Source organism: Ammospiza caudacuta, chromosome Z (genome assembly GCF_027887145.1).
Source record: "Ammospiza caudacuta isolate bAmmCau1 chromosome Z, bAmmCau1.pri, whole genome shotgun sequence".
Lineage (NCBI taxonomy): Eukaryota > Metazoa > Chordata > Aves > Passeriformes > Passerellidae > Ammospiza > Ammospiza caudacuta.
In genome coordinates this window covers 86,938,492-86,956,185 of record NC_080632.1, presented here as the reverse complement: position 1 = coordinate 86,956,185, position 17,694 = coordinate 86,938,492, and the positions used below count along the sequence as shown (strand labels likewise).

At 50.3% G+C, this 17,694-nt stretch overlaps 1 protein-coding gene across 1 annotated transcript in view; it reads left to right on the top strand.

Annotated features, from left to right (window-relative positions):
* Positions 1-17,694, top strand: part of MYO5B (myosin VB) — a 147,640-nt gene that overhangs the window by 18,112 nt on the left and 111,834 nt on the right. Inside the window, exons 3-5 of the mRNA XM_058824488.1 lie at positions 9,875-9,985; positions 13,492-13,663; positions 17,050-17,194. Coding sequence (XP_058680471.1) covers positions 9,875-9,985; positions 13,492-13,663; positions 17,050-17,194 — 428 coding nt within the window. The remainder of the gene's footprint in view (positions 1-9,874; positions 9,986-13,491; positions 13,664-17,049; positions 17,195-17,694) is intronic.

The window sequence follows — 17,694 nt, the reverse complement described above, 5'->3', positions numbered from 1 at the left end:
GGGGATGCTTTTCCACCAAGTTGCTGTGTGGTGTAAAGAAGAGGCTGCAGGATATGAGTGTGGGAAGATCTGGAGAGCAAAATCTCAGAATTTCAGCTGGACAGCTAAAACTGTGAGGGAATGAGAAGGAAAACAGCTGACTGTCCAGCCATGCTGTGCCTTGCATTTTATGTATTAAAAAGAAAACCAGTGTTAGCTCAGCAATTGCAAAATCTTGCAGATTTATTTCACAGGAGAGAAGAGATAAAGTGTGCATGAGCATGGAGTAACTCCTGATACAAGTGCTCCTCTGAGATCTGGTGTCAAGACAGCTTGGGAGCACCAGAGCCAGCACAAACCACATCCCCAAATACCTGGAAATTGCTGCAAGAAAGAAATTTAGGAAGAAGTTCTTCCCTGTGAGGGTGGGCAGGCCCTGGCCCAGGGTGCCCAGAGCAGCTGTGGCTGCCCCTGGATCCCTGGCAGTGCCCCAGGCCAGGCTGGATGGGGCTGGGAGCAGCCTGGGACAGTGGGAGGTGTCCCTGCCCATGGCAGGGGTGGCGCTGGGTCCCTTCCCACCCAAACCATTCTGCCATTGTATGGAAATGCAGGAGCAGTGGTTCCCTGCTTCTCTCTGCCCTCCCATTCCTCAGCAGCTGGGAGCATCTGAGTGCATGTTCACTGCTTCAGTTACTGTAATTGAAAATATTTATTCCAGCTTTATGTCTTGATCACTGGGGCTGTTCTCCAGGTGTCTAATATCTCTTTTCTAACAGACCTTGTTGCTGGAATTTTTTAATTACCTCTGGTGAAACATTGCTCGTGTAAATCCCTGGTGATCAATTTGTTTTCCTTCAGTTGCTCAGCAGTGAAAAGGATGCAGAGGTGGCCCCAGGGGTCTTTCCAGCATAACCCTCTCGCTGGAAAATGCTGAAAAATGTCCTGTAACTTTAAGTCAAACCCCTTTGAATTAACTATGCCTGAGTGATGTTCCAAGAGGGGTTTTAATGCCCGAGTTCTGGAGATGTGAGAGGTTACTGTGCAGGTTGATTAATCCAATTACTTCTTTTGAATAAGGTTAACAGTCCAGTCTGGTGGAGAGGTTGCACTGCAATTAACAGTGGATTTTGGTGCTGTTTGGGTACAGTGGTGCCCAGTGGGGAGGATGGCTGAGCTCAGGAGGGGGGGTGGGGATGTGCTGTGGTGCCCTGGATTTTGGGAGACGCTGATGACACCCTGAATGCCACCGGTGTCACCACAGTTACAGCCAAGGAGCAGCCACTGCTTTAAACATTTCCAGCTGAAAGCCCTGCTGTCCCCTGGCTGCATCTCTGTACCCCAGAGCTCCTCCCAGGACCCAGCATTTTCATCTAAAATCATCTAATGTGGGGTGGTCACTGCCCTGGGAAGTGAACGTGCTTGCGAATTTCCATAAAGCATCACAGGGCTGCGTTACAGACAGAGGACTCTGAAAACCCAAGGAAAAAATGCCATTTTTGACTATTTAATTAAACCCAAAGGCTGTTTTTAAGCTATTCATTACCAATCAGCTGTAAATGGTGTATATTGAGAATGTTTTGGATCCAGCTTATTTTCACCAAGGAGTGGTGAACTCACATGGATTTCGGATGGAAAAGGGGACAGTGAAGGGAAGGTTACATCACATCACTCATAAACATCACTGCTAAAGGTTTTGATTAATTGCGAATTACAGGAGAGAAGGGTAATTAATGCCAATCAAGAGGGATTTGCAGAAAGTAGCCTGGAAGGATTTCACTCTTGCAGTATGACACGCTGTTCGGTGAAAGTCATGCTACGGGGACACTTGGCCTCTGCATGGAGTTTTAGTTAAAAAAAGGCAAAACCCTACTCTGTAAAACCCCAATAACCTTTATTTTAATTAAAAAAGCTGTCTGCATATCTGAGCTGTATGTGAAAGGCTCATCCTGCATCCAGGATATTTTCATGGTCCTGTGCAATGTGGGAATTTTTTAATCAATCACTTGCAAGGAGAGGTGAGGAGTCCTGGAGGAGCTGATTTGGCTGGGTGGTGCTGGGTGTGCCATGAGCACCCGTAGGTGCTGGAGCCAGGGAAGGTGCTTGGGGAAGGGGTGCTGAGCTCCCTGCTCCGGAATGCTGATGCCCACAGCTCCTCCAGGGAGATCTGCAAGTGAAGTCAAGTTACCTGTGTGGGCTTTATCAACAGATTTTTGCACTTCCCAGGGACTCTGCAGAGATTTTGGGGGCTTGCAGTGCATCCCTCTTTCTGGCAGGGGGTGGACACTGATGGTGAGCAAATAGGAAGAGCTTGCAGGGCTGAGCCAGGCCTGACAGAAGAGAAACTCAGAACTTTTGTGGGTCAATGCTGCCCTGCTGGATGGACCCCAGGAGCTGGGCAGGGGACTCACAGCAGCTCTCTGGGTGCTGGCACCTCTTGGAGCTGCTCTAACACCAGTGAACACTAAGTTTTGAAGGGCTTTGCAGGGTTAGGTTAATTCTGCCGTGGGGCACATGCTGTAACTCCAGGCTTAGCCCCACAGAGGGGAGAGCTGTGTCTCACCAGGCTGCTCCAGCCCTGGCAGCGCTGTTTTGGAGCCTCCTGGGGCAAGGGGCTGCTGTGCTCAGCCTGGTCCCGGCTGCAGAGGGCTGCAGAGACACCCCCGAGTGCTGCCAGCTGCCACCAGCCCGGCCCAGCCCTGCCCTGCACACCTGCTGGGGCTGCTCTCAGGTGTGTGTTAGGGCAGTGCAGGTGACAGTGCACATCCCCTGTGCCTGCAACCTTGCTTTGGTTTAATTGCTTTTCAAAGGGTAGAGCAGCAAAGTGAAGCCAGAAGTTGCTGCACTGCCCAGAGCAAGTCGTGGTGTCACAGTCCACGAGGCAGTGGCTCCCCATCCCGGGAGGGACTGCCTTTTTTTGCCTTTTTTGCCCCAGATTAAAGACCAGATTGTTTATTTGCACTGTCCCATAGCACCTGGGGCTTTACGTACTTCTGCAGTATGGGGTGACTTACTGGAAGAGGAATTTTGCAGCAGGAGCAGGGCTGTGAGTGCACTCAAGACCTTGACGCTGAACTTGTCACTCCTAATTAAACCTGCAGTAACGAGCGACGCCGAGATGCCACAGAAGAAGTGGCGGGGAGATGTTGGGAATACACGAGTCGTTGGCTGTTAGTTACATGTAACACTATTGATTAGTCTTGGAAATCGTCCTGAAAATCACAGCTAACTAAAGAAAAGCCTTCAAGGGTACCCCCAGTGTTCCTGTTCTAGTGTCAGGGCCTGCCTGCAGCCCTCTGTGCTCGGTGCCAGTTTTCTGTCTGCCTTTGGTGACTTGGGGTTGGTGCAACGATGAACTGAACCCTTTTAATGCCCCTTCATTAGAAATGCTTCTAATGAGCCAGTGGATAAATGCTGCAGATGTTGCTTGTCCAAGCACTGCTCAGCTGCTGTGACAATTTATGCAAATCATCATCAGAGTTAATTTGGGCAGGGGAATAAAGTTCCACAAGGAGAAATGGAGCAGATTTAGTGCTGGTGGGACACTTGGAGCCATCCATCAGCGTGACAGCTCTTCAGGGGGAGAGGAGAACATCCCTGTGCCTCAAAGGCATCAGTGAAGCACATGGTTTGCTCAAATTCAGGGGCCCCTGCAGTGTTTGGGGATGGAGAGGCGCTCCCCAAAATTTAGGAGCCCTGCATTAAAGGAGGCATTGTCCGGGTGTGCATTTGTGTGTTTGTCCAGGGTCCATCTCCACATCATCTTGAGGATGATGGGGAATATGAGGGGTGGTGTATGCCCATCTTCCCTGGCTCTGCTGTTTGTTTTTGTACATTTTTATCAGCCCTGGGAAACATTCAATTTGCTCGTTCTCATGTTGAGGAATTAGAGATGCTCCTGCAGAGTGCCACTGTCTTTCCATTTACATTTAACACCCTCAGCAGGTTAGCACTTTCATTCTGTAGCTCAAAATGATGTTTTTTGTGCTTTTTAAGAAGTAAAACACTATTTATCCTTTTCCCTATCCCCAGAGCATGATACTGTTGTAGTGTGTGTCCCCCACTCGGAGCTGAAATGATGATTTGCCAGTCCTTTTGGTATTTGTGGGGATTTATGGTGAGGAAGAAGTTGATCTTTTGCTACTTGAGGTCCCTGTTTTGAGTGAATACCCTCTGGGCTCGTGCTGGAGATGCTGGATTTGTGTTTTTCCCCCACCAGCATTTGGTGCCGGCATCGGGCAGGGGAGAGATGCACGACCCTGGGCCATCCCTGCCTGCCCTGTCCCAGGCACTCTGCCACCCCTCGTGTCCCCTGCGAGGCTGTGCCAGCTGGTGGTGCCCAGCAGCAGGCAGAGGAGCCAGACCAGGCTGAGACACCGGGGTCAGCAGGTCCCGCAGTCACGGCACTGCTTAGGGAGCCCTGACCTAAATTTGAGCTTGGCTTGTCTGTCGGGCAGGGGAGAAATTGCTCCTGGGATGAAAGCCTCGTTCAGAGGATGGGAAAGCGAGGATTATGGTTTGCCATCTGCCTCCATATTCAGTAATGTAAATAATAAAAAAAGGGTAATGATCCACAAGTCCCTCAATGGGGATATTTTGCTGCGTCATGGACAAGGCAGATTTTTCTCCTGAGCCACTGCCAAGTGGGGCAGAAGGGAAATTTAAGGCTGCAGGGCACCCAGAAGAGGCCCCTTTCCATGTCCCCCTCCTGCCAGCACGCATCCAGTGGCTCTTCCCAGCACCCAAGGGTGCTGCTGGTTTGCAAACACAAACAATTGGCCACAGCAGAGTCACTCCTTCCACAGCCACCTGTGGGACCCTGCTGCCATGGGCACAACGGCAGAGCCTGGCCCAAGCCACCTGTGCTGCTCAGCCCTGCTCAGTACCAGCCAAAATTAATGACGAGAAGTTTGTTTGGTTTAGCACAGAGGCTGAGAGAGAAGCTGTGCACATCCAGACAGGGGCTGCAAGTAAAATCCTTTGTTTGTTTGTTTGTTTGTTTTATATCTGGAAGAGCCTCTTTAAATGATCTCTGGGGAGTGATCTTCAATACTAGTTTAAAAAGGAGGATAGGGAACAGAAAAAATTACCCCCCCTGAGTGTGTGGTATGGCCACTTTTAGTTCCACTTACAGCTTGTACTTTCACTATAAAAGAGCACAGTTTGGGAAAACCTCAGTTTTAGTAATAGATAGCTTGTGAGTGAGAGCTGGAAGGTGGTTGTTGGTCTGTTTGAGTGTAAGCGGCTTAACCATTCACATGCTGGTTGTGTAAATATAAATATTCTCGGGAAGCCAGGGCTGACGTTTAGGCTGGTTTTTCTTTTGTGTGTATTTTTTACCCTGTTTGAAAGCACCCAGCAATACTGGACACAGAACAATATAGAATTAGGTTAGCAATAAACCCACTGCAAAGGGAGAAAAGTAGAAGTGTGCTTGCTTTACAGAGAAAAATATACAGAGATTTGTCCTGATTTCCACCTTGTTCTAGTTAAAATTTGTGCATTCACCTTTGATTTTTTAAAAAAAAATCACTGTTTCTGTTTTCAATAAAGTCCTTCCATAGGATTTTCTTAACCTGCATGGAAGAGCCTTTGTCATGACATACTATGTCTTCATCTCTGTTACTGAATTCCCAGTGGTGAGGGGAATTGCTATTTTACTAGTTATTGCTATTTTATTGCATGAAAATGCAATATTTTGCTGCTATTTTATTTATAATTAATTTCATTCTGGGTTTGCTGCTGTGCCCTCCCTCTATCTGCATTTTGTTGGAAGGACCCGCCTGGAAAAATGCCCTTGACCCAGGAGCAATGAAAACTTCCCGGGGGTCAGCTGTGAGTGTTGGCATTCCTGAAATAACTCGGGGGATAAAAACCCAGCAATAATAACGATGGATTTGCTGATGTCCAGCTCTCTGTGAAGACTTGCAACAGCCAAACAGCCCAGACGAAGCTGAGATCCCTAGTTTTTAATAATTTTTACCTAATGGAAGATTATACAATTTTCTTAATGTAATGAAAATGATGCTCAGTCCGTGGAGTTGTAACTCCTTGCCTGCATCTCTCCTGGCTGAGATGGAGCACGCTGCCCAGAGCTTGCTGGGAGTGCCTTTGGCCAGCACTGAGGGCTTTGAAACAGTAAAACAAGACCTGCCTCTTCTAATTTAATGTTGGTTTTAATCTGCATCTGCAGCAGCAGCCTGCTAAAATCTAAATCAAATCAGGAGGTGGGGATTGAATTTATTAAGCTTCTGCTTAAGCTGTGGCGAATAATGCAAGAGGCAGTGAGAGCACTGTATGGCTTTAGTTTTATTGGGGATCTGGTTAAAAAAAAAAGACACAGTAAACCAGGTTTAAAAAAAAAGGTTTTTTTTAGAGGCTGAGCATGCAGAGATATTTCTAGTTAATTTTAGCATATTGTTTAAAGGCATCCTTGAGGACTGAAGGGATCTTTTTCTTAAAAAAAACAAATTAAAGAAAGAGAAAATGTATGGAAACTCTGGAGAGTCTGGAGTTTGAGTGGCTTGCCCAGGGTTGTGTCTCCTGAGCCCAAAGCCAGGTCAATCCTTCATCCCCAGTGCTCCGAGATGGGGCCGTGTGCCCTCTCCCTTAGAACAAGCTCCTCCAGCAGATCAGGAGGCTGTTAAAGCTCTCAGGAAGCCTGAGCAAGGCTTGTGGAGTGGTGAAATGTTGCTGGAAATGTGATTATGGAAGCAGCAGCTGACAGGGATGCTCTCCCCACCCATGGATGGTTTTGGTGACCCTCTCACCCGAGTGGGTTGGTTTGTCAAAAAGAGGGGGTGTGAGGCAGTTTGGGGAGTAGGCTGCAGAGGTCAGAGGCAGGGAATGCAGGGGAGTGAGGGTGGTGAGCCCAGCATGGCCCCACCGAGGGCTGCCCCAGCCTCCTCAGGCTCTAACTACAGCTGGCCTTGTGAAGATGGGCCCGTGACAGAGTGCTTGGATTCCAGCAGCGTGTGCCTGACATATCTGGGATTTATGGCTGGAAGGGAGGGCTGGGATGGGGGTTTGTGCGGGAGGGCAGAGGGAGGGGAGGAGCACAGCAGGATGAACGGTGCTCCCCTCTCCGGGTGTGTGCGTGTGCACGCACCACAGGAGAGCATTAGAGATGCTTGGGCAGCTGCATTCATTCACAGCAAGCAGCCTGTGCTAGCAGCCTCCGGCTCTGCAGCAGGCTGGGAGCTGCCTGACCACCCCCTCGGTGTGGGGAGTGCCTGACCACAGCTGGAATCTGCTAGCCAGGGTGTCCCCAGGGCCCCTGGGGCCTTGCAAACACCTCTGTCCTACCTGGTGCATGCTGTCCTATGTGGTTCATTCTGTCCTGTGTAGTGCATGCTGTCCTGCATGGTGTGTTCTGTCCTGTGTGGTGCATTCTGTCCTGTGTGGTGTGTTCTGTCCTGCATGGTGCATGCTGTCCTGCCTGGTGCATGCTGTCCTGTGTGGTACATTCTGTCCTGTGTGGTGTGTTCTGTCCTGTGTGGTGCATTCTGTCCTGCATGGTGTGTTCTGTCCTGCGTGGCTCCTTGCACGTGTGTGTGTGCACAAAGTCTGGGAAAATCAGTTATTATAATTATTATAATAATTGTTATTATTACTACTACTCTGTAGTGCTGTGCTGGTGATCTATGGAGCCTCCCACCAGCAGGCTGTGGGCAGTGGGTGCTGAGAGCTGTCACACCTGGGTGCCTCCTGGCTGGTGACGAATTGCTGAGGGGGGTGGCCCATGGGACCTCTTGCTGCTGCTGGAGCTGAACCCAGGTTTCAGCCTCTAAGTGTTGATAGGTTTCCCCATTCCAGGCTGCTCTGGGGTCAGTGTGTCCCTGTCTGCAGCCACCAGTGCAGGCAGGGCCAGGGCTCAGCCCAGCCCCGTGTGCAGGTGGAACATTTGCAAGGTTGCCAAGACCAGCAGCACCTTGTGTTTGAAGCTGCCCTGAGCCGGGTACATCCTGATCCTTGGCTATTTTGGGCACCTCTAGAGTGTGTCTGAATCTCACTTTTTGCCAGCAGAGAGCTGGCACTGGATGAATCCACAGTGGACCCCAACCAGCCCCTTCCCCACTGCAGCCTCCCTTCTTTGTGGCAGGGAGAGCACTGGGGGCCCATGAGGTGCTAGAGCTGGTGTGCTGAGAAAATTCAAGTTTTCACATCTTTCTCCCCACTCCCTGGTGAAACTGTTGTTCTGGGAATATGATTGTGTGGCTCCATTAACATCTAAAGGTTCCTGCTGCTGTAGCTATTGAGCAGCTCTAAAAATAATTACGTGTGATAACTATAAAAATCTATTGCTTTTCAGCTGCAAAGTGGCCTGTCAGGTGGTGGCTGCTGCTGTGTTAACTCGTTGGTTGCCACAAAATGTTGCTTGGACATTGTGTGCTGGGGTTTGGTTTCAAATGGAGGCCAAAACCACCTTTTGGGGATCTGGGGCTGCTGTCACTTGGGCTGGCTGGGACTTCCCCCAGCCCCTGGAGCTCTGAGTAGGAATAAGATTCTGCAGCTCCCACTTAAATCAGCAGGAGGAATAGGGGGGAGAGCTGCCCTAAAGGGCTAGTAAATCTGTGGGTGTTGGAGGGTTCCTGTTGGCTCTGTGGGCTGGAGGATCTCAGGTTTGTTGTTGCTGAAATGGCTCCTGAGGTATTAAAAAGTCTTTTTTCCCAGCCCCGAGCTCGAGGAAAAAGTCAAGATTCCTCAGCTCAGGTTTTCAAGGTTGTTAATTTGCTCTTATCTAATACATTCTCTTTCTGACCTGCTGAGGTCTGTCCAGCAGGTTGGTTGTGGCACAGTCCCTGCCTTTGGGGTGGTGATAGCTTTTTATGCTAAAAGCTACCTGTACTTTATTTACAATAATTTTCCAATATCTATCACCTATGTTAGACACTCTGTCTCTATCCTAAACGAATCCAAAAGTGCCACCATCAGAAGATGGAGAACAAGAAGAAGGAGAAAGACAGGACATGCCCAGATTCCTCCATCTTGCCTCTTGAGCCCCCATTCTAAAAACCCCAAAATTCTACATTTTCACCCTGGGATAAATTCACGACTGTTCTACTCAAACTTTTGTGGCTTGTAACTCCTCACACAAAGTTGGTAATTGTTTACATGGGTTAAAATCAAAGGCACAGGTGTCTCTGACTCCGTGCCAAGGTCTCTGAGCCCTGTGCCAGGGTCTTGAGTCCTGCAGGGCAGCCAGAGCAATGTCCTGGGTTCTGACAGGAGGAGTCCAGCACCAGCCCGGCTCCCTGAGCTGGGCTGCACAGGTCTGCCTTGAGGCTTCCCCCTTGGTGGCCCTGGCTTTGTAGATGCAAAAAAAAAAGGTTAAATTTAATCTAATTCATTAATTCATTTAAATCCAGGTGTGTTCCTGGAGCCCGTTTCTGTGTTCACCTCCAGCTGAAGCAGTTGGTGTTGGTGTCCTCATTTGCCTGCCTCTGTCTGTGGCAGTGGGTTTGGGTCAGGGCTTGCTCTGTGGGGACCAAACTGCCTTTTTTTGAGCAAATAAACACACTTTGGTGTAGGGACTGCTATGGGTGAATTGAGTTATTTCATAAAAGCCTTCCGGAAAGCTGGTGGGTTTTTTTTCCCAGGGAAATGAAATTCCACGTTTACCTTGAAACTTTGTCCTGCTTTGTTAGATTGGTAACGAGCCAGTGTACACCTTGTCCAGGAGAAAATTAGACTGAAAAATTAGACTTCTGGTCTGTAATTAACCCCAAGAACTAAAACTGGATTTATTTTTTCTTTTACTAAAATAAATGGTTTAGCTGCATTGACTTTACAATAAGTGTGAGGCTGTATTAATGGAGAATTAATTTATTTCTCATTTAATTTCCCGAGGTTGAATCGTGTTTAAACTTTTTCTTTATTTTCTTTTCCACCTCTCCAGTACACTAGGGTTTGGATTCCTGACCCCGATGAAGTTTGGAGATCGGCAGAAATTATCAAGGATTACAAAGAGGGAGATAAAAGCCTCCAGCTGAAACTTGAAGATGAAACTGTAAGCTTTATTCTTTTTAGCAATTTAAAGCTTCGAATTAATGTGTGAAGAAGCCGGAGCCTTTTCATAGCTTCTGTGAAGTGGTTTAAAATGTGTTTTATTGCCTCAACACTTTCACTTTTTCCCTGCCTGCTCCCTCCCTAGACACTTGTGTTACAGTAGGTTGTGAGAAAAGCCCTTGACCTCCATCATCTCTTTTCATCTCCTGGCAAACTGGTAATAGTCTGTGATACCAGGATGTATTTTTTTTAATAGCAGCAGTATGTCAGAAGTGCCAGTTTGTGCTTTTTGCTGCTGAACAAATTGTGGAGAGCACGGCTGGTGGCATCCACTCAGCCTCAGGTGCTGATGGAAAACCCACACACGGCTCAGAGGGGGCTGCTGTGCCACAGCTTTCTCCACGCCTCAGTTTTCCTCTCTGAGCATACTGTTACATAAACTCCTTTTTTCTCCGCTTCATTTTTAAATGAGAAAAGCTTTTAAAAGGGAAAAACACGAAACTCATTTAAATGTAGATGTTTTCTAGCCGGCGCTGGTTCCAAATGCACAAACAGCCTGGGCTGTAGCGTGAGTACAGCCAGCAATTAATCATCCCCAGAGCAGGACACAGGCTGGGGAGGAGCAGCTGCTCCCTTTTCCACACAGCCTCCTGGGGTGGGACATTGGGTGACAGCAGGGAATTGCCAATGAAGTTAACCACGGCATTTGCATCAGCTGCAAATTCAGTTTATGGGAAGGGAGCAGCCGTGCTGTGTGCCCACCACGAGCTGCCTGCTGTAGCGGGAAGAATAAATACATTTTACATGAAGAATTGCACCTAAACCATCATTCTTCAGTGAGCAGGTGGGGTTTCCTGAGCTGTCTAGAGTGTGATCTGCTCCATTGCCTGGCAGAGTTAGCAGAGACCACCCACTACAGATCCATATGTGCTGAGCAGGGCGGGTGATTCCCATCCCCTCCACACCAGACGTTTCCCCACTGTGGGGAGCATTTCCACCAGATTGCTTGATGGAGGATGGAGAACAGGAACGAGCTGTGGTAGATGAGGCAGTTTGTGAAAGCAGTTTTTCTTTCAGAGCAGCTCCAGCTCGGGCTGTTGGCTGTGTGTCAGTGTGCCAGGTTTGCATAGAAAGTTGTTGATGTTGGGGTCTGCACCTAGTGCTTGGTGCTGTTGCTCCTTCCTCGCTTGGTTTTAGCTGCTTTTGTTGTCCTTCCCAGTTTGCTCTTCCAGCACAGGGCAGCTTTCTGGGGAGGATAAAGGACGGAGGACGCTTGATGCCTTTTTACCTTCCACAGTGATAAATCTGGATGAGGAGGTGCACAGATGCCACCCTGCAATCCCTTGGAAGCACTAGGCATAGAATCATCATTTTATTGTGGAATGGTTTGGGTTGGAAGGACCTTAAAGTTCATCCCATTCCACCCCCTGCCATGGGCAGGGACACTTTTCACTATCCCAGAGTGCTCCAAGCTCCATCCAGCCTGGCCTTGGACATGTCCAGGGATCCAGGGGCAGCCTCAGCTGCTCTGGGCACCCTGGGCCAGGGCCTCACTGCCATTACAGCAAAGAACTTACTCCTAATATCTTACCTAAGCCTACTGTCCTACAGCTTAAGGTAATTCCCCCTTGTCCTGTCCCTGCCTGCCTTGTCCCCAGGGGCTGTGCAGCTCTCCTGGAGCCCCTGGAGGCCCTGGCAGGGGCTCTGAGGTGTCCCTGGAGCTTCTCTGGTGCAGCTGAACAGCCCCAGCTGGGCCAGGCTGGCTCCAGAGCAGAGGGGCTCCAGCCCTGGCAGCAGCTCCGTGGCCTCCTCTGCACTGGCTGCAGCAGCTCCAGCTCCTTGTGCTGCTGGAGCCGGGGCTGGGCAGTGATGGGTGCCTGGGTGCCCATCTCACCCACAGGAGCTCCTGTCTTCCACCTGTGCTCAGGCTGCCAAAGTACACCTGCTGCTATTGCTGGGTGCTACAACCCCCATCCTCCCCTCCTGGCTGAGATCCCCTGCAGTTTTAGTACTTGGATAGGAATTATTTTTTTCCTCTTCAATCTGGATATTTCCCTGGAATCTAATGGGGCTGATGAGCCCTGCAAGGTCAAATCTTTTTGTGCAGCTGAGTTCAGGATCAGCAACATTAAAGTACAAGGTGATGAAAGGATTACCAGGTATTGTAGGTAGTAGCTTAATAAGCCTGTCACAGTCATGGTGAAACATGGAACATCTCATTTTGGGGTTGTGCAAGAGGCCTGAGGTCTCTGGGAGTGCCCTGTTTGATGCTTTCCTGTGTGAAGTCCTGCCTGGATTTGTGTCATGTTGGACTGAAAAGCTCTGGCAAAGGGGAGCAGCACTTGAGTGCATCAGGTTGGAGATACCCAGCACATGTACCTTCAGGGGATTCAAAGCTGTTGAAAGCCTTTTGTTCCTGACAGCCACCATGCATTACCCAGCTGTTCAGTGCTTCCTTTTGTCCTTGTGCTTTAAGTGAGTCTTCATGGGTTTTGTGGCTCCTGGCTCTGCTCTGTATGCACGAGAGCTCCCTCCGAATGAGGAGCTGGCTGTTAAATATCACAGGGCATCCCTGGTGTGTTTGCCATTAAGATGTGAGACTGAGTGCAAACTCTTGAAAATTGGCATTGACTACGTGGATAAAACCAGCCTGAGGTTGTCAGACACGCTGAGGGAGCCTCTCCTTGTGCACTTGGGTCAGCCTTCCTTGTGCTGTTTGCACGGGCAGGGATCCAGTGCAGTCACAGTGGTTTTGCTTGGAAGCTGGGATTCCTCCCTTCTGATGGGAGCTGAGCATCAGGCCTCCCTTCTGAGACACCCTGTGGGAAGCAGCATCACTGGAATTTTTTTTTCCCTCCTCTGTAAAGAAAAAAAATGCAGTTTTTCTTTAGTTGATGGTTCTGTTGCTCATTTGGGAATGAGTCAAAAATAGCATAAGGCTGCCCATATGCCAACTTCAGCAGCATAACCTGGCTCCTCAGACACTTCAGCAGCAGGGACTCCGTGCTTCTCCATGTCCTCTCTGCCTCAAGGGGTGCCAGGTTTCAGGTATAAAAGTAACCTGAATTAAAAATGAGCTGAGAAATTGCTCTGATGGTAAAAGCATGGTCTAGTTTGGAATGAGGCTGCTTTTCCAAGGGCAGGAAGATGCTTATATCAGGTGAAGCTGTGGATTTCTGTCGCTGCTGTCACTGCTCAGAGCTGGCTGAAGGCTGTTTGTCCCAAGGCTGGCCTGAAGATGACTCAGGTGTGGCCAGGTTGGTGCTTGTGGACCATCAGTATCCACCAGGACCATGTGGTGATCAGCTCACAGCCATTACCAGAGGGGTGACCTGGCAGTCTGCCATGCAAGTCCCTGCAGCATTTATCACCAAGGGGTTTTTAATTTAATTTAAAATTAAAGAGCAAAGTGTGTCAGTGTTTAACACTAGCAGGAGTTATGCCTGGAAAAGATACAAGCCATTAAAGGAGCTGTTGTCTTTTTGTGTTCCTCGTGTGTCTCCTCAGCTGTATGAATATCCCATCGACCCGCCAGGGAGTGAGCTGCCCTTCCTACGCAACCCTGACATCCTGGTGGGGCAGAATGACCTGACAGCCCTCAGCTACCTGCACGAGCCTGCCGTCCTGCACAACCTCAAGGTCAGGTTCCTCGAGTCCAACCACATCTACACCTACTGTGGTGAGTGTCCAGAGCACACCTTCAGCTCCTCAGGGGTTGTGGGGCCGCAGAGGAGCCCCTTGAGACCATCAGCGTGAGGAAAGCCTGGGGGTGGTGGGTTTAGTTTTGAGTGTGTGTGAAACCAGAGGTGGTTTCTGAGGGCTGGTGCACTGTGACCTTGCTGAGCTCATGGTCCACCTGCTCTTGGTGGGTGCATGCTGTCACATGAGTTTGGGGCCAGCCTTGCACGTGCTTGGCAGCGTCCACAGGGGAAAAGAAGGAATTAAAAAAGCAGTGAACATGGCATTCCAGACAGAGAGATACTACTGAGGAATGTCCATAGCAGGTTTTCCTCAAGAAAAAAATGTAAAAAACTTCCAGTACTCCATTTCCTTCTTTTTCTTCATGGCTTTGGAAATTATTTAACTCCCAAATTCAGAGTAGGAGAAGGGCAGGTGTGAACTTGGGCTTGTGATTTTTGGGGAGAGTGCTTTGCCGAAGCTATCCAGGAAAGCAGTTACCTGTGCATGGACAGCCACAAGGTGCAGCTTGAAAAATTAAGAAGAAAGGAAAGAAGGCAATTCACAGAATCCCAGACTTGTTTGGATTGGAAGGGGTTTTAAGGATCATGTTCCAACCCCTGCCATGGAACAACTTCCATTGTCCATGTTGCTCCAAGCCCTATCCAGCCTGGCCTTGGACACTCTGCCAGGGATCCAGGGGCAGCCACAGCTGCTCTGGGCACCCTGGGCCAGGGCCTGCCCACCCTCCCAGACAGCAATTCCTTCCCAATATCCCATTTAGCCCTGCCTCTGTCAATGGGAAGCCATTCCCTGTGTCCTGTTAAAGCTGGTGTGTACAGCTGTGACTGGGGTTGCAGAGGAGAAAACTGGCAGAGGAGATGACTTTTTAAAACAGTGCCCTAGAAATATGTTGTCTCTGTGGGTCTGAGTAATGTTAACTTTCAGTATTTAATGATGTGTAGTGTTGGATTGCTGGCATAACTTGCAGCCTCTTGCAACTGCACATGTTCCCTCAGTCACCCACAGGCCTGCTCTCACCCAAAATCAGTGAGGTTTTGTGAAGGCAGCTTCTAAGAAGGTTCATGATTGTCTGGAGCACAGCATTGATGGGCATGCAGGCGTTTGGGCTGGGTAGGTTTGGTTGCAAAGCTCTGCCTGGCTGCAGCATGCCTCGTGCTTGGGTTATAAGGTGGCTGCGAAGGGCAGGAAGGTGCCTGTCTGAAGTGAGCAGAGCCCTTCAGCTTTGTTTGCTTCGTGATTTTGGTGAGTCAGGGAAATTGTTGGGTGACCTGAGCAGAACCAGGAAGCCAGCAGGCAGGAGCAGGGCTTGGGGAGGAGTGAGGCCGCTGGGTCAATGTCCTGCAGGGCAGCTGCTGGGACAGTCACTGCCCTTTGCCTTTCCTGGTGTTTGCTGCAAGCTGAGAGCTCCTGTGCTCCTGTAGTGGGTGTGTGCCCGAGCCCTGGGCTGGCTGGGCTGGGAGCACAACACTGGCCCCACAGCCAGGTGCAGTGGGGACATTGGAGGATTGGGGACACTGGGGACGTTGGTGGCACTGGGGGCAGTGGGGACACTGGGGACATTGGGGACATCACTGGGGGATTGGGGACATTGAGGGAATTGGGGGACGTTGGGGATTAGGAACATTGGCAGTGGCCCCACAGCCAGGTGCAGTGGGGACATAGGAGGACTGGGGACATTGGAGACAGTGAGGACATTGGAGACAATGAGGACATTGGGGACATTATTGGGGGATTGGGGACATTGGAGATATTGGGGGCATTGGAGGCAGTGGGGACATTGGGGACATTGGAGGCAGTGAGGACATTGGGGACATTGGGGACTTGGGGATCATTGGGAAATTGGGAACATTGGGGCGATTGGGAACATTGGCACTGGCCCCACAGCCAGTTATACAATGCTGGCCCCACGGCCAGGTGCATTGGGGGACTGAGGACACTGGGGACACTGGGGGCATTGGGGACAGTGAGGACATTGGGGACATTGGGGGCATCATTGGGGGATTGAGGACATTTGGGGGACTGAGGACATTGGAGATTGGGGACATTGGCACTGGCCCTACATCCTGGAGCACAATGCTGGCCCCACAGCCAGGACCAGTGGGGACATTGGGAGACTGGGGACACTGGGGGCATTGGGGGCAGTGAGGACATTGGGGACATCACTGGGGGACTGAAGACATTGAGGGATTGGGGACATTGGGGATTGGGAACTTTGGCACTGGCCCCACAGCCAGGAGCACAACGCTGGTCCCACAGCCAGGTCTATGTCGCTGGCCCCACAGCCAGGTGTACAGCGCTGGCCCCACAGCCAGGGGTATGTCACTGGCCCCACAGCCAGGAGCGCAGTGCTGGCCCCACAGCTAGGTGTATGTCACTGGCCCCACAGCCAGGTGTACAGCGCTGGCCCCACAGCCAGGAGCGCAGTGCTGGCCCCACAGCCAGGTGTACAGCGCTGGCCCCACAGCCAGGGGTATGTCACTGGCCCCACAGCCAGGAGCGCAGTGCTGGCCCCACAGCTAGGTGTATGTCACTGGCCCCACAGCCAGGTGTACAGCGCTGGCCCCACAGCCAGGAGCGCAGTGCTGGCCCCACAGCCAGGTGTACAGCGCTGGCCCCACAGCCAGGAGCGCAGTGCTGGCCCCACAGCCAGGTGTACAGCGCTGGCCCCACAGCCAGGAGCGCAGTGCTGGCCCCACAGCCAGGTGTACAGCGCTGGCCCCACAGCCAGGAGCTCCTGGAGCTCCTTGCAGGCACAGCTAAGACCTGCCCGACCCAAAACTCCCCAGAGGTGGAGCTTGGATGCACAGCAGCTCCCTGGAGCCCAAGGGGAGTGCACGTGTGGCTTGGCCTCTCATCAGCTCCCTGCTCAGTGCCCAGAGCTGGAGAGGAGGCACACATGAAAACCTCAGAGCAGGCTCTGGCATTCCTTCCCTGTGATTTATGTATTTCAGTTTCATTTGGGCACATTCTTTGTTAGGAGTTTTACTCACAACCCAGGCCAGGGGAAAACCCGGGATGTTTGTTTGGGTCTAGCAGACCTTTGGTTGCACAGGAATTGCTTTTCTGTAGTGCTGGCTCAGGCTGTGTTGATCTCTCCTCACCCCTTCTGCAAAGCCTGTCTTCAAACAATGGAGATTATTGTATATTTTTGCTCTTCTCACCAATTTTGTGCATCTCCTTTGCAGCTGTACAGGGGTTTATTGCCTTGCTATTGAAGGGGATGCTGAGATAATTACGAGCCCTTACCCACTCACTTTCTTTGTTAACTCTCAATCATTGCATTTTAAAGACCTTACTGAAGCAACTAAGACAAGCCCTGAAAACCCAGAAATACCAACCCCCTGCCTGTCTGTCTGCCCTCAGGTATCGTGCTGGTGGCCATCAACCCCTATGAGCAGCTGCCAATCTACGAGCAGGATGTCATCTACGCCTACAGCGGCCAGAACATGGGGGACATGGACCCCCACATCTTTGCCGTGGCTGAGAAAGCCTACAAGCAAATGGCCAGGTCAGGGGGGATACCCAGCCATGGGGATTTGGGTAAAAAGTGGGCAAAAATGCCATCAAATGCTCCAGATACTCCGTGAAAGCAAAGTCGTGAAAGACAGTGTGCTGGAGGTCAGGTATTTCTAATTAATTCTGCCTAATGACTTGATCCCAGTTCTGTACCCAGGCTGCTGGGCTGATAGGGTCCCTGTGCTCCTCAGGAACTCAGAGGTTCTGCAGGGGATCCCTCTCTTCTTGCTTCTTGGATGAGTTTCCTGGAAGAAATTCAAACCACTCTGCAAATGTCATATTTAATAGCTTAGAGGAAACCACATTTCAGATAGTTTGGTGAGATAATCAAACCAAATCCAGAAGCTGATATTAGTTGTTGCTTTATGGGGATATTGTGATTTTGAGTTAGGTGTTAACTGGTAGATACTTGGAGATATTTATGGGTCCCTCAAATCCCTTCCTTCACCAGATGGATATGGTGAGAGTTTTACTTTATTTATTTCTGTGCTT